Source organism: Branchiostoma lanceolatum, chromosome 19 (genome assembly GCF_035083965.1).
Source record: "Branchiostoma lanceolatum isolate klBraLanc5 chromosome 19, klBraLanc5.hap2, whole genome shotgun sequence".
NCBI classification, from domain to species: domain Eukaryota; kingdom Metazoa; phylum Chordata; class Leptocardii; order Amphioxiformes; family Branchiostomatidae; genus Branchiostoma; species Branchiostoma lanceolatum.
This window is the reverse complement of record NC_089740.1, coordinates 7,714,357-7,730,898: the sequence shown is the minus strand read 5'-3', so window position 1 is coordinate 7,730,898 and position 16,542 is coordinate 7,714,357. Positions and strand designations below refer to the sequence as shown.

Sequence of the window (16,542 nt, the reverse complement as noted above, 5' to 3'; positions counted from 1 at the left end):
TTGTACTGATAGTATGTTACCTGTCTGTTTCAGGAGGGTACCTACGGTGCATCGTGTGATAACAGGTGTACCTGTGAGAATGGTGTGTGTGATCACGTCACCGGAGAGTGTCGGTGTAACGATGGGTATACAGGACCCAGGTGAGTACAATATCTAGACTTGGAAATTTGTTGTACCTTATTATATCCTGGCTTACATTTAATGTTACTTTTGTCTTGTGTCTATATGTACAAAGACAGTAGAAATCTGGTGTGTTACGGCATGAGGCATTTACCAGGTATGCAATACAAACAAACAAACAAAAACAGACAAACAAACAAAGGTTTACATGTTGGACTTAACGGTTTTAGAATTCAAGAAAATAAAATTTACAACCTCAGACAAAGAGGAGGAAGCATGGTACTTTTTTGCTAGCTAGCAGTGGATTCCGGCTTGGCTATGGCTCGCATATTTTGTCAAGCACACCGGGTGAAGACTTCTTCTTGATAAGTGTGTTTGGGTCTGTTTACGTGTAGAGGTTTGACGCTTGAGGCTTATGCCTGAAGCTCTCTCATACATGGGGCTGCCAGCTTTGCGTCACCATCAGAAATGGCGAATACAATCCCTTACAACATGTCCGAGCTTGGGCCGATCTAGGATCGAAATCCAGCCCATGGATCCACGGAATTTGATCCAGATGGTCAAGCAGCTTGTGCCATGGGGACATGGCTACAATGTCTAATAAATGAATTGAAATCATCTCAAACATATTACAAAGAATCTGCACATTTAAGAAACCAAAAAGGTATGTTTGAATTTCTGTCCTCAGCTGTAATGAGGCTTGCGAGGACCCCAATGGCTGTCCGCAGTGCCCGTGCCTGAATGGAGGGACCTGTGACAGTAACGGAGCATGTGTCTGTGCTGCAGGCTTCAAGGTATGTTCATTCCAGACAACCATATATTCCCTATTTGTCCTCAACCTCCTTGGGTATACCCCAAATATTGAACAGCTATGACATGGCTCGCATTTTTTAATCCAATGTTAAGTTTTCTTAGCTAGATGTTCTCAATGATGCTACAAAAAGAGGCATTAACTGAAAGGAAGTTTGTATTTCTGTGGTGTATTGACACAAACAATAAACCCTAATCCACCCATGTCCACATACTGATATACCTGTCCTTGGTCCTGAACACCATCCACACAGATAAGCATTCAAGTCCCTGGTACTATCCACACACAGGTAGACATTGCCTGTTCTTGATGCTGAACACTTTCCACACACACACAGGTAAACATTCCTGTCCTTGATACTAAACACTATCCACACACAGGTGAACATGCCTCTCCTTGGTGCTGAACACTATCCATATACAGTTGAACATGCCTATCCTTGGTGCTGAACACCATCCATACACAGGTAAACATGCCTGTCCCTGGTACTAAACACTATCCATATACAGTTGAACATGCCTATCCTTGGTGCTGAACACCATCCATACCCAGGTAAACATGCCTGTCCTTCGTTCTATCCACACATAGATGAACACACCTGTCCTTGGTTTTGAACACTATCCACACACATAAACATGCCTGTCCCTGTTACTAAACACTATCCACACATAGGTGAACATGCCTGTCCTTGGTGCTGAACACTATCCTTGGTACTATCCAAACATAGGTGAACATGCCTGTTCTTCAATCTGAACAGCATTCACACAGAAATAAGCATGCCTGTCCTTGGTGCTGAACGCTATTCACACACAGTTGAACATGCCTGTCCTTAGTGCTGAACACTATCCACACACTAGTGAATATGCCTGTCCATGGTAATGAATTATATCCACACACAGGTGAACATGCCTGTCCTTGGTGCTGAACACTATCCACACACATAAACATGCCTGTCCTTGGTGCTGAACTCACTTTACATTGCATATTTACGGTTTGTACATGTTCGTTTGCAAAAGACAAGTATCAATGTTTTGGCCTTGTAACAGATTAATTTTACCCCCAACTTCTGATGGAACAACCTTCTTTCTTTCTAACGCGAACTTGACTTGTATGCTTCAGGGTGACGTGTGCGGTGAATCCTGCGATCCTGGTACGTACGGAGCCCACTGTGCGTCGGCCTGTCTGTGTCATCACGGCGGCACATGCGACCCTGCAACGGGACAGTGCAGCTGTCGGGCTGGATTCATTGGAGACAAGTAAGCAAAATAAACAACAACAATTATAATCTCAGGAAATAAATTTCTGAACTATTCATGCCAGCAAAATATTTCAGTAACTCTATGGCTTTAGAAATCCTCCATGATGAGGAAAGTATGACAGTTCTATAAAATGAAGAAACTTTCATAGAATTATGATACAATACAATCATGTAACATGTACTAAAAATAATTCCACCTGGGCACATAATGCTGCCGCCCTGAAAAGATACGTCCAAACAGATCTCCAACCCAACATCCACCAATAGAATGCACTCTTGTATATCTAAACTGGGCATACCTGGAGGTGCTGCACTAGAGATCTCCCAAACCCACTATTTTTCAGAGTGGCGGATTTCTGTAACCCGGCAGATTAATGTTAGTTTCTCCCAGTAAGCAGACAATGGATTTTCTGGTAAAAAGCAGAAGTCAATTGAGACTGTTTTGTGTGTGTTAGTGGGTGGATTGATGGATGGACAGATGAGTGGATGGAAGGATGAATGGTTAGTTGGTTTATTTGACTGATTGACTAATTGATTGATTGGTTGATTGTGTTTCCCTCCTGCTGTGAGAAGGAGTGTGAAGTAGGCAGGTATGGTACAGACTGTGCACAGACTTGTGACTGTAAGAATGGAAGTTGATTGATTGGTTTGTTGATTGATTGATTGTCAATGATTGATTGATTGATTGATTGTGTTTCCCCAGCTGTGAGAAGGAGTGTGAAGTAGGCAGGTATGGTACAGACTGTGCGCAGACCTGTGACTGTAAGAACGGAGGTACCTGTACCAGTGGTGGGCAGTGTCTGTGTACCATGGGGTGGCACGGCAACAAGTGTCAGGGAAACAGTAAGTTTTTTTTTACCATCTTATAAAACTGCACTTGTTCTGTTGTTCTAGTGACCTTACAAGCCACTATTAATAAATGTCACTTATGTTGGATATACTAAAACAACTTTGTCTCCGACTTAATTGCACCGCTTACTAGTAGAAAGTTTTTTATTTATTTATTAATTTACCTCAGCCGCTAGAATTCTAACTGACCCATATTTATGCACAAAGCATACAAAACCATATACAATACAACAAAGATTTATTATTAGGTGAATAAGTCATATGCAATTTAGCATTTTAAGCAAGCCGCAGGGGAAGTAATTTCCCCTTAATTGTATGCTTGTGTTTTTGTAAAATTAATTCTAATAGTGACCTCTAATGTAAAATAGCAAAATGATATGAACAGTGTCACAAGATAGCTTTGCTGCTAAGTATTGCATGGTTTCTTCCAAAACCAGCCAGTGCACTTTGCACTGAAAAAACAAATGTCCCCTTTATAGGAGGTCAATCAAATATATCATTGAGTGAAAAATGATATTAATATCTATTGTTTAGGCAACACCAATTGAATTTCTTGGTTAACAGATTTTTATTTTCAAAAAAAAAAAAAATTTCAAAAAAAAAAATGCATGAAAACAGAAGGCTGGGCCAGCCTTCTGTTTTCATGATTTTTTTTTTTTTCTAAAAATTTTTTTTTGGAAAATAAAAATCCGTTAACCAAGAAATTAAATTGGTGTGGCCTAATAGTGAAAATTAAGTGTTGTGCTTCTGTTTTCAGTCTGCCCCTATAATCCTCCCGAGTACGCTACTGAACACTACACCGACGAGTTCCACTGGCCGTACTGTATCCCCTGCCACTGTAACAAGGACAACACTGAGAGGTGAGTTAGGCTCCGAGTCAAATGCTACAAGCTTATAGATTTATAGGTTATAAAGTACTCAGTCACTCATTCATGCACACACTTGCTTGCTCACTCAGTCACTTACGTGTTTGCTTACTCAGTTACTCATGCAGTCACTTGCAATTGCTCACTCAGTCACCCATGCAGTCAGTCACTCACTCAGTCACTCAGTCACTAATGCACTCATAAAGATCAAAACCAAGCTATAAGTCACATTCATGAAGGTTAACCATCCAAGTTAACAGTATCTAAAATACAATTTAATCTCTTCAACAGGAGAAGATTTGGATATTTACTTCTGAACATTTTGAGTGATGGATGCCACTCAAAGTTCATGTGGCTTTAATTTCGCGGTAGGGAGAAAAGGGAGTGTTTGAAGTGGTTTTCAGTTCATGTTCCATGATTCAAATATTAGACAAGAGGGTAGGAGGGCAAAACATATTGTGGTGGTTTTAAGTTTGCGGCAAAGAGCTTACCGCAAAAACCACGAACAATCTACCGAAAACATTTCTGCATTACAGTAATCTTGGAATGTTCTGCATTTGTAGAGTTTGAATTGTATCTTAACAAACTAAGTTTTTCTTTGAATATTAGACTGTAGTTGCTGTTTTGACTAACGTTATGCTGTTGTGTTTCCACAGTTGCAACCCGTGGGGCGGACACTGTGAGTGTAACCCAGGGTGGGGCGGGCTGAACTGTGACACGATCTGTGCGGAGGGTTTCTGGGGGAAGGGGTGCACCGACACGTGTGACTGCGCGGGCAGCCACTGTGATCCAGTGAACGGCCTCTGTCTCTGTCCCGCAGGCTACACCGGAAGCAAGTATGTGGTGTAATTCCTGATCTTTCTCAGTTAGGCCATGTTGATTTGATTATATGGATGACATTTTCTGCTCTGGGAACCCCAAAACTGATGGGAGTGTGCAAATGAATAAAAAAGTTTGGCAAAAAAAAAATGCCATCATCAAATCCACATTTTGTCATAGAATACTTGAGTTCTTGATTTGTTAACAGTAAGTTAATTTTAGTGACTTTCACAATTATCACTAAGTCAACCTCAAAAATTTCATCATCACAGATATTCTGTAGACTAAAACATTTGAGACAGTGATGTTTGTTCCCGTTGTTAAAATCAAATGCCTTTCCCCAAACCACTAAAATTTCTGACCAGCAAAAATAAATGGATTGACAGTAATATGGTTTTATCCCCCCCATCCCACAGATGTAATGAGACGTGCCCGGAGGGTCGTTACGGTTCTGGATGTGCGGAAACTTGCTTGTGTGAAAATGGCGGAACCTGTTCACCCGTAGATGGGTCCTGCACCTGTCCCCCAGGTAAGGAACTGGTTAGAAGCGGTCATTGCGAGCTTGGCTATACGGCTAATCATTGGTTATGCTTAGGTCCCAATTGTGCCGATGCCCATATATAGGGGGTCTAGTCCTGGATGGGCCCCAAAGTCACAAATTTGTCCCGTTGGACTGTTGGGTACTGCGGGAGTACGTCCCGGTGTTCGCACAATTAACTCACGGCGTCTATTTGTTACGGGGTCCTGCCTTGATCTTAAATCCGAGTTAAAATTATTTGGGGTCCCGGCCAGGCCAAAAGATAGTCAAGCAGCTGCCGGGTATCCCACGGGGCTTCGTAGGGGTCACGCCCTAAAGTGCCAAAAAAACAGCTCGTCGACTATCCGGCAGGCCCCCTTCCTCCAGTTGGGACCTAAGCATTAGTTGCCCAAATGGGTGTTAGGTTCAAGCTGCTTGGTTGCTTGGTTAGCTGCTTGGTTGTTTTGATAGCTTGAGAAAGCTAACTTGCATGATTTGTATGTCATTAGATAGATTGATAGTTGCTTGCTTGCATAGCATTTGGTAGGTTGCTTTCGAAAAGATGGCTGGTTGCATATATGCGCATGTTGTCGAAGAAATTTTGACAGTTCATTGCTAAAAGCTTAAAGTTTTCAATTGGTTTTAGCTTTCTTTCGCATGACTTGAACTAGTAAGTAACCAATGCACATGGTGGAAGAGGTGTTAGTGAATACCGTTTAGTGGTGACACTATATGGGGAATAGTATGAAAAACAAGTAGTTTACAATGGGAATTGTTCTTTAGAGCTACAGTTCTGTAAGTAGCATTTCTCCGCTGTATTTCAAACCCTCTATTCCTAATACTTTAGGGTGATTTTCTATGTTGAACTTTATACTCAATCTTCTCAAACAAAGGCTATGAGGGCAAATTCTGTGGAAGCCCATGCCTACCAGGTAAGATTCTACACTGGATGGAGGTTTGGTTGTTTGGGCTCTTGCAGGGTTTTGACATGGGATGGTGTTAGCCTCCGTTGCAGTCCTTTTCCCCGCAGCGTGTTTTTTTCCCATTTTTTTTGGGGGGGGGGGGGGGGGGCGCCACGTATCTGCTTGGGATCCCGTATCCGCCGTGCCTCTGTGTCCGCTGCTGGGGAAGGACTGCGTTTTGTCGCTTCCAGCAAAGGCAATTAATGTATCCGCGAGAAGTAATTAACACTACCGGGAGAAGTAATTCACACTACCACGAGAAGCAATTCAAATGTTACGTTGCACAAAGCCCACGTGAAGTGACGCATGCTTCCTTGCAAATGATTATCATGTTGTCTTCAAAGTCGAGTTACAAATTGTCTGAAATGTGGCCTGATGTTTCTTTCTATTGCTGATATCTTCTGTGGATTCAGCCGTCGTAGCTAAGAGATCTTATAATTAGAGTGTTTCTTATACGACAGAGAAGACAACAAAGGGTCAGGGGTTAGATTATGATCGGCCATTGTCTAGCGCAGCGTGCGCGGAGAAAGTATTGCAGCTTTCTCACGCTTTGTGAGACATGTTTGAGCCACGTTTCCTTGCACGAAAAGCACAAAATCATTATAGCAACTTCGATGGATGTACGAAGGAAAAAATGCGAAAGGTTCGTTCATTTAGGTGTCCGTCCGTCGTGTTTTGAAAAGACATCCCGGCAACCGTTAGAACGTTGTCGCTGCTCAAAGGGGCATGAAGATTGCCCCGCGCTGGCCGTGTTTATTACGGGAAGTTCGCACATCCATGGTAATGGTGATAAGTGATTTTTGATGGGCCTTTGCTGGAAGCGACAAAACGCAGTCCTTCCCCAGCAGCGGACACAGGGTCTATAGCGGACACAGAGGCACGGCGGATACGGGATCCCAAGCAGATACGTGGCGCCCCCCCCCCCCCCAAAAAAAAAAATTGAAAAAAAAAAACACGCTGCGGGGAAAAGGACTGCAACGGAGGCTAGGATGGTGTACTGGTTTCTTGGTTGGTTGGTTAGTTTATTGTTTATTTTGATTGGTTGATTGGTTGGCTAGGTGGTTAGCTAACTGGCTGGTTATCTGGTTGTTGGATTGTTATCTTCATCATGAAGGTTATATTTTTAGCAGTGTTTGTGTGACATCTGAAGTTATATTCAAGAATGACTGGATGGATTGGTGTTATATTTATATCCCTGGTATTGGGTAAGGATGATATCTATTATGTAATGGTTACCAAGTATTTCTGCTTGAATATGATATAGTCAAGCATAAAATTCATGTCATATGGCTGTGACAAGAATTGAATTTACTTAGTACAGTAGCATTTGTGATGATTTGTGTAGTAGCTGACATTTGTCAAAATTTGATCAAAATGTTATAAATCATTGGAATCCCGAAAACCTGAAAATTACAGACAAATTATGCAATTCTTGAACTAACAAAACAATTGTAAAGTTTTAATGTTACAAAATGTATTTGTTAAAGGTTTGTAATTGTAAAATCTTTAGGTTATCTGTGTATAAGAGGTATAATGATTGTTTTCGGTGTCTCTTTGTGTGTATGACTCTGTGTGTGTGTCTGTCTGTGTTTCCAACCTATTTTGTCCCGCTTAACTCAAGGCGCTATGGATGGATTGTGGCGATTTTTGGTTTGTCTATTGCTTAGAAATGATTTTAAGCACGACATGGTTCGCTAACAGAGATCATGTTCTCGGCCACAGGTTGGACAGGATACCGCTGTAACGAGCCATGCCCGCGGGGAATGTACGGTCTTCGCTGTAACTCCACCTGCGAATGTCAGAACGAAAGTTGGTGCAACCCTGCCAACGGCACCTGTACCTGTAGACCCGGCTTCACTGGGACGAAGTGTGACATGGCCTGCCAGGTTAGTCTCTTTTTTTGCTTAGGCCACACCAATTTAATTTCTTGGTTAACAGATTTTTTTCTTCAAATTTTAGCGGAAGGACATCATTTAAACAGAAGGCTGGGGTGAAAACTTGCACCTGACCCTGTTCACTCCCTGAAATTGTGTGCACCAAAGTACAAACTTTCCTCTGAGATTCTGTTTTAATGTTGATTTTCCAATCCAGCATTTTTTTTAAAATTCCGTTAACCAATATATTTAATTGGTGCGGCCTTAGGCCATGTTGATTTGATTATATGGAGGACATTTGCATGTACATAAAATTTTACCTGTCTCCAAAAAATAAGTTTTCCACTATGCTGTAAATCGTGCAAAGCAGCTGCAAAAAAGCAAATATTTGCTGTGAATTGCAAAAAATGTTTTGGGGATAATTATGTCGTAGTATGCAAATTCCAAAGTCAAAGAAGAAGACGTGAAGAAAAAAAGAAGAATCTATTTTTTCCCTTGAGCATACTCTGTACTATGTTTTATTCATTTTTCAACCTTCCTGACCACTTTAAGGCTGAGGTTAATTCATACTGAAGGCAATTTTTTTTTTGCCAAACCTTTTTTTTCTTCACACGCTTGCATCAGTTATGGGGTTCTCAGAGGATGTTGGGTGAGCGACAACAGCCACAATTCGAAATCACAACATCTTTTTTCAGAGGCAGGGTTTCTTAGTTTCTATTTCAATGCAGGAACTTTGGTTGGGGAGGTAAAAGGCAGTGGAAGGAGAGGGATGGACTCCACTGTACAATACCATGCTCAAAGCACAGTGGATTAACAACCCAGTGCCCCTACAGTATCTTAGTGCATGGGACCTTTTCCTTAATAACCTTTACCAAAACTGAATCTTCGAATAGGAATTTCCCTATAAAATTGACAGCTGTTATGATTGTTGTTTTGTCCACTACAGAATATGACCTATGGTCAAGACTGTGCGATGCGGTGTAACTGTTCTGTCCATGCCATCAGCTGTGACCAGATGACTGGACAGTGTGTCTGTATGGATGGCTGGAGAGGTAACAATCACTGATTTATTACCGTAAATTCAGTTAAGTTTGCGGCACTTCAATTTTGCAGCACAGTGAAATTTAAAAAGTTTGTAGTGTCTTTGAGTTTGTGGTTGAAAGAACTGTCAGTATTCTTGATAAACTATTATTATTATTATATAATATGCAGTGCAAGACAGAATAATGTTTATGGCATGATGTGTTTGCTGTGATACATTAGACCACTGCAATTATTTTAAGGTCTACAGTAATCTGTCAGATATTCAAAACTAGACAGCACAAACATTAAGTGTTGAGATTACTTGTTCAAACAGGTGTTTCAACATTTAAAGTAATCTCTGATTTTGAACATTTTGTATTTTTTTCTGAACATTTTGAAAGGGGCATTAACCAACCATAACTCTTAAAACTAGATGGGGTTTTGTGCAACACCTGTCCAGTCTTGGTTGGTCAAGAATGTATGCCAGAATATCAGCTTTGTGGAATTTTGTCACATCAGAATTTCAGGGAGTTTGTCATGTTTGTTTTGTGTGACTGTGCCATTCATGATCAATATAATATTTAAAATGTGCTCTAGGTTGAATTTTATAATAAACTAGGGGGCCAAAACCTATACCACTTACTCTCTGTCCAAAGAGCTATGTTATTCACCACTGAAAAATCAGGACCATAGCATGTCCAGAACACGAGATATCAAAACAGGAAGTTCCGCTACAGTACCGTAACAAGACGCTAGGGGTCCCAAAATCTAATCATTTCCATGTCTCATCAAGACCTACCCACCTACCAAATATCGAGACGATCCATCCAAGCCTTCTCGAGTTATGCTGTTTGTTACAAACCCACACACAAATGCTTACCCTCTGCATAACCTTCTCGGCGAAGGTAATAAAAACATTGACTCACTCAGTGGCCTAGATCCGAGATGGTCTCCAGCTGGTTGTGGGGAGGTCCAGTGTCCATTGGCTGTTCTTCATACAGCACTGAAGGTTCCATTGTCCTGCACTCAGGCTGTCTGTGAGCTGTGTTGTACAGTACGTGAGATTCGCTGTGAACTTCGGCACTGGCGTGCTGTGAAGCTGTCCTGTACAGCATCCCACTTATGCTTGGAATCTCGTTCTCATATATTGGTCTTGGGCTTTCTCCTTGTGGCAATAAATGGCTTTCTGATTGGTCGACTGGCTGTTTGACAATTGTTTCCTCTTGGCAAGTGACATGTTGAAGTGATGTATAACCCGCTACCATGCTGTTTCCCAACAGGACCTCTGATTGGCCAATTGGTTGTTTGGTCATTGTGTCTTCTTGGTCTGATTGGCTAATCCGTTGTTTGATCATTGTTTCTTCTTGGTCTGACAGGCCCTCTGATTGGCCAATCGGTTGTTTGATCATTGTTTCTTCTTGACTTGGCAGGGCCTCTGATTGGCCATTTGGTTGTTTGATGATTGTCTCCTCTTGGTTGGCCACATTTTGTTTTTTCAGTGATGTATAACCTGCAACTGTATATGTGTCATTATGGGTCACTGCATATGGCTGAACTTGTGGCCCTGTGTTCTCAAAGGATTCATTGGTCACTGCATATGTCTGAAGTTGTGGCTCAGTGTTCTCAAAGGATTCAGTAGTCACTGCATATGGCTGAAGTTGTGGCCCTGTGTTCTCAAAGGATTCAGTAGTCACTGCATATGGCTGAAGTTGTGGCCCTGTGTTCTCAAAGGATTCAGTAGTCACTGCATATGGCTGAAGTTGTGGCTCTGTATTCTCAAAGGATTCAGTAGTCACTGCATATGGCTGAAGTTGTGGCTCTGTGTTTTCACAGGATTCAGTAGTCACTGCATATGGCTGAAGTTGCGGCTCAGTACATGTGTTTTCAAAGGAAGTTGTTGCATATGGTGCGAGCTTGCCATTTTTCCCCTTCCCTGACACATCCATGTAGGTCACAGCGTATGGCTGAATGTCATCATTGTCTTCTGGTATCTGATCATGAGCTATTATGGTTGTCGTTGCATATGGTGCGAGCTTGCCATTTTTTCCCTTCCCTGACACATCCATGTAGGTCACAGCATATGGCTGAATAGTGTCACCGTCCCCTGACATCTGTTGATGAGCTATGGTTGTTGTTGCATATGGTGCGAGCTTGCCATTTTTCCCCTTCCCTGACACATCCATGTAGCTCACAGCGTATGGCTGAATAGTGTCATCGTCCCCCGATGTCTGGACGTTAGCGGGATTGGGTTGTCTGCTTGCAGCTGAGCTTGTGGTAGACACTTGTACTTCAGTTGAGCCACTAGGTTCTCCCTGGTCAGGTCCAGAAGCTACGTTGGGACAGGCCAAAGCCGCCGTGCCGCGACAGTGGTTATTGATAACAAAGAAAACAGTTAATGTTGACACGACAAGGAGTGGCACAGCAACAGCAGCGATCATGGCAAACAGATAGCTCTTGTCATCCTTGCCGATGGCTGGGTCCCCTTCAAGAATGACGGACACATTCATGTTCAACTTTGTGGTTCTAGTACCAACAGTGCTTGTGCCTGCAGTACTAGCAGCTGTTGTAGTGGACGTATCGTCACATCGTCCAAACTCGATGAAATCTTTCCTCATGGTGGTGAGGAGAGTTCCACGGAGTTCAGGAGGTGAGGCGCACTTCAGATTGCTGAAAGAGAGATGGTCCAGGTCTGGTAGGTTGCAGACAAACCATGTGAGATTCCTGTCACAGTCCAACCTGTTACCTTCCACCATGAGATGTAAGCGTTGGTTTTGCTTCAGCCGCATGATGTCGCTGTTGATAGTAGTGATCTGATTTGTGTTAAGATTTGTGAACCCCAATGCTTTAGGCTGAAGAAGTGCGTCAACGGGAACAGAACGTAGGTTGTTCTGGGCCAATGACAGGTAGTCAAGGAGGGGTAGGCCACGAAATGCGTGATGGGATATGAAGGATATCTCATTCTTGTTGATAGCCAGGTCTCGAAGATTCTTGAGCCCAAGGAATGTATCAGGTTCTGGAAATAAAACATGTGCATGAATATTCATTTTCTTTGATTCATCGCGCAAGGTTGTAACCGCCAGACAATCAATTAATGGAAAGCAGAGCTCATATTTCTCACTTTCTACCAGTTGACCTAACTCAGTAACTGACACTTAGTCCAAACTGAGGATAATGTCACAGTTTTTCATGTGTGGAAATTTGGCAGGCATTGTGATGTTTATTGTCCCAACTGTAAAATGTACTACCGGGGTAATAAAAATGTAAATAATTTAACATCTCAAAGGCTGCCCTAACTTCAGAAGTGCCCTAGCATCAGAAGGATTTCTTTTGCTTATCTGATGATCGACAAGTATAATTATATGGGCTGTAAGTTTGAGGTCCTGAGAAAACTGAAGTTTATACTATTAGGCATCCCTTGTTTTATGTAGGGGTGTAGTGACCCGGCTGGACCCCTAAGACACAAATTTGCCCGGATGGACTGTCGGACATCGAAAGGGTACCTCTCGGTGTTCTCACAATTTGCTCACGGGGCCTATTTGTTACCGAGTCCCACATTGATTTTATCTCTGTGTTGAAAACTGCGGCCGTGCCCCAAAATAAAATTAAGGAAGTGCAAAAAAACAGCCTGTTTACTGCGCATGCCCAGCAGGGCCTATTTCCAATTGAGACGTATTACACTAAGCTTAAAGACATCCAGAGCATTTTATGAGGCTTGAAACTTGAATATAAAAACAACTCCAATTTCTAGTCATTCCTTCACATGGTAAGTTTCAATAACACTATTATAACATTTACATACCGACATTAAAGGAGCAAATATACGATGTGGTTGTCTGGTGAGAACTGATAGAAAATCCAAGCCCTAATAGACTGATCCTGACTGTCCATCACGATTTGACCAATGAGAGAGTGACTACATGTCCGTCAAATATTTGCATTGTTATGTTTTAATTGTGCATTTCTACGTTTTGACGGAGGTGGGCAGGGCTATGGTATAGGTCTATTTACACTAGGCGCGTGAAATTAAAAGATCACCCTGCAGCTTATTTTTGTGCCGCCTTTGAACACTTTTGATAAGAAATCCGCACTCAAATTTGGTAAACAGTGGCATTAAATGTCAGTTTTATAAAGATTACAGCAACAGTACTGGACTATTTCTAGTTTCCAAGCCTCGTAAAATGCTTTGGGTGCCTTTAACAATGCCATGGCGTTGATTCAGATTGAAGTGTTTTAGATTTACTTACCTAGTACGGAGATGAGGTTGTCATCAAGGTAGAGGGCATCCACCAATGGAAGACCCTGGAATGCCCCTGGCTGTATTGTGGAAACGTTTGACGTTCGGATGTGAAGCACCTCCAGTGCTGAAACGTTTGGGAAAGACCGTTCCGTGATCATCGGCGAACGGAGATGCTTGATGAAGATCGATTTAGTTGCTTTGTGGAAGCCGGACGGCATGGCGTCCAGGCACACAGGGAAGTTGTACGTTCCTCCGTGCCCAATCCAGCTGCAGGGTGACCCCTGCCCATTGTCATCTGGACATCGGCAGTAAATACGCAAAGCCTGCCCCTGCCCCCACGGCTGTTGAAGTGTGCGTATGTTGGACTCAGTGAGACAGCTGTCAGGACACTTTGGATCTGCGGCAAGCACAGAAAGAAGACAACTGAAACCCAAAAGTGCACTGATCAACACCGCGAGTGCCTTGCTCTGCTCCATCTTGAATACTGCGTACTTTAAGTCCTTTGATTTTACTATTAAGGATTCTGATCAACGAAACTTGGATTCACCTAAATACATTTTGTATGCATGTAATTTTCACAAGAAGAAAAAGAATTTTCTACAATTGTGATAGATCTGAAGTTTTATGTTTCTAATCTGTGTTAGTTGCCGTATTTTTGGTTGATTAGTCTGAAGGAGCCAGGTGTCTATAGATAGAGATAATCTTAAACACTAACCATTTGTCAAAGCGGCAGATATATGAAAAATTATAAAACCAGGCAAATAAATGTTAGCTACATATAAATAGTACTCTGCAAAATTTAATAAACCATGTAAGTTATTTTTTCTGTCAAACCAAAGCAACTTCGTAGCTGAATGATTGTGATGACAGATAAACTATTATTATCATGATCATGACTTTTCCAAAATGGGTGTTGTGAAATAAATTCTTTTCCATTCTTTCCTTTCTTATACTGTACACTGTAATGTTTGATCACTTGGCCCCTATTCTTCTGAATAAGCATGGCGGGTTCTTTAACATGCTCGAGGTGTACATGTAGCTCTCCTCAAACTTAGGACCTTTATTTAGCGTCCTATCTGAATGACATCCCTATCCAAAGCCAGGTACCAATTTTCACCTGTCCGTGAGTAAAGTGAGGAAAGTCAAATGTAAAGTGCCTTTCCCAAGGGTACAACATCAGTGGCGTAAAAATGGGATTTGAACCCATGACCTCTGGGTCAAGCACACAACCCCTTCCTGCAGTTACAAAGTTTTGTTTGATACCAAAAAAAAAATCACCAAAAATCTATATTTCAAAATATACTTGACACACACAATTCTTTAAGTATTACTATCATGTACATTCCTGCAAAGTTTTATTGATAAATATCGAAGTACAAGCCAAGGAGAGCCTTTTTTCTAAAAAGTGGCTTGGCCTTATAAATCTTGATGACGTAATCATGACATCATACTAATTTGCATAAATTATTGCCTTGCTATAAGGTACTACCTGAAAAAAATTAATGTTGAGGAAGGTTTATAAAGCTTAAGAAAGGGTTTTTTCAAAAACATCCCAAAATTCCTCAGCCACCCTTGAACAGTACCTTAAGCTTACTAATCTCTCTATTGTTTGGTTCTAGGTAAGCGCTGTGACTCAGACTGTGCACCAAACCAGTGGGGTCTCGACTGCGGCCAAACCTGCAGCTGTGAGAACAGCGGCACCTGTCACGCCACCCTCGGGACGTGTGAGTGTCCGCTAGGCTACATGGGCGACAGGTGTCAGACAGGTAAGGACTGAGCAGTGATGATTGGTCGATTTATTCTTTCGTTCATTTTTCACTTGCTCACTCAGTTGTTTATTGATTTCATTCTCTAATGTACAAGTCTTCAACTTCTTGTCTTTCATTCATTCACTCATTCATTTCAATCATAAATCACATAGTTATACAATGTAGAATGACTCTGTCACTTCTTCTTTCATTTGGTGTCTTCATCCATCTACTCACTCATTCCACACTTGATTATTCTCATGATGATTCTTTTCTTCATTCATTCATTCATTCATTCATTCCTTCAGTCTGTTTCAAAAGACATTCACACATTGATTTATTGATTCAATTGTAACAGTTAAAGTATATAACCAACTAGGGGATTCTGAAGTAAATTGGTTGAACTTTGACCCCCAGCCTGCCCGGAGGGACGTTTTGGTGACATGTGCAGCGGAGTTTGTTCCGATCGCTGTCAAAACGGCGCCAGCTGTAACAAGACCACCGGAGAGTGCGTCTGTGCACCAGGATTCACCGACCCTTTCTGTTCCGAACGTGAGTTCTTTTACAACTAGTTTGCTATCATAATAACTTTTCTCTCCGACTATACTACATGTACAATGTATATTCCTTCCCTAAAGAACCAACATTTTCATTTGGATTTCAAAACTGTCCAATAAGACCACTTAGGACCTTTAAAATCTGCTCTATGTGGACAGGTGGTCACTATAGACAGGATTCTTATCAATCCTTGTTTCAATGGGGAAAATTATCTAAAGGGACCACCAAAAAGTGGTCTTATTGGCCAGGTGGTCCTTATGTAGAGGTGGTCTCTTGTACAGTTTTGACTGCACTTCATCTGTACAACATGAATGATAATTGAATGATGGTTAAAAATTTGGACTTGACAGAAACATGAGATGTGTGATAGTGTAATACTACAATGTGAATAATATTTAATTTGTGAAAAATAGAACCACGTCGAAAGTAAATGCGTTTACAGTAATTGTATAGGAAGGTCAGCTGGAGAGTTTTAATGTGTCCTGTACAGCTTGTCCTGGTGGTTACTATGGCGACCAGTGTTCCCAGAGCTGCGGCTGTCAGAACGGCACCTGTAACAACGTGGACGGCTCCTGCACCTGTCTGCCGGGGTGGACCGGGTCCAGCTGTGCACAGAGTAAGTCCATAGTCTTGAAAAGGTCATGACATTTGCAACTTTAGAAGAAAATGGAAATAACACCATTCTGTATCTCTGTTGGCAACCTTAGCTGCCTGCCTGCTTGCCTAATCCGTGTAGTGTACCATCACATTCCGTCACATTAATTCGTGAATAGCTGAAAGGAAAAAGCGTCATGCTTCGTCCTCAGTCTGAGGTTCGACTGGTTTTACAAAGTACCTAAATTCAATTGAGTGTGAACTGAATTGATATTAATTGATATTAAACAAAATTTAGATGATTGT

The 16,542-nt window shown here is 41.8% G+C and overlaps 1 protein-coding gene across 1 annotated transcript in view; it reads left to right on the top strand.

The window, feature by feature from the left end:
• Nucleotides 1-16,542, top strand: part of LOC136425308 (multiple epidermal growth factor-like domains protein 11) — a 36,259-nt gene that overhangs the window by 8,940 nt on the left and 10,777 nt on the right. Inside the window, exons 7-18 of the mRNA XM_066414152.1 lie at nt 34-140; nt 809-914; nt 2,051-2,187; nt 2,893-3,032; nt 3,796-3,898; nt 4,561-4,740; nt 5,140-5,252; nt 7,925-8,088; nt 9,023-9,128; nt 14,956-15,102; nt 15,502-15,636; nt 16,133-16,258. Coding sequence (XP_066270249.1) covers nt 34-140; nt 809-914; nt 2,051-2,187; nt 2,893-3,032; nt 3,796-3,898; nt 4,561-4,740; nt 5,140-5,252; nt 7,925-8,088; nt 9,023-9,128; nt 14,956-15,102; nt 15,502-15,636; nt 16,133-16,258 — 1,564 coding nt within the window. The remainder of the gene's footprint in view (nt 1-33; nt 141-808; nt 915-2,050; nt 2,188-2,892; nt 3,033-3,795; nt 3,899-4,560; nt 4,741-5,139; nt 5,253-7,924; nt 8,089-9,022; nt 9,129-14,955; nt 15,103-15,501; nt 15,637-16,132; nt 16,259-16,542) is intronic.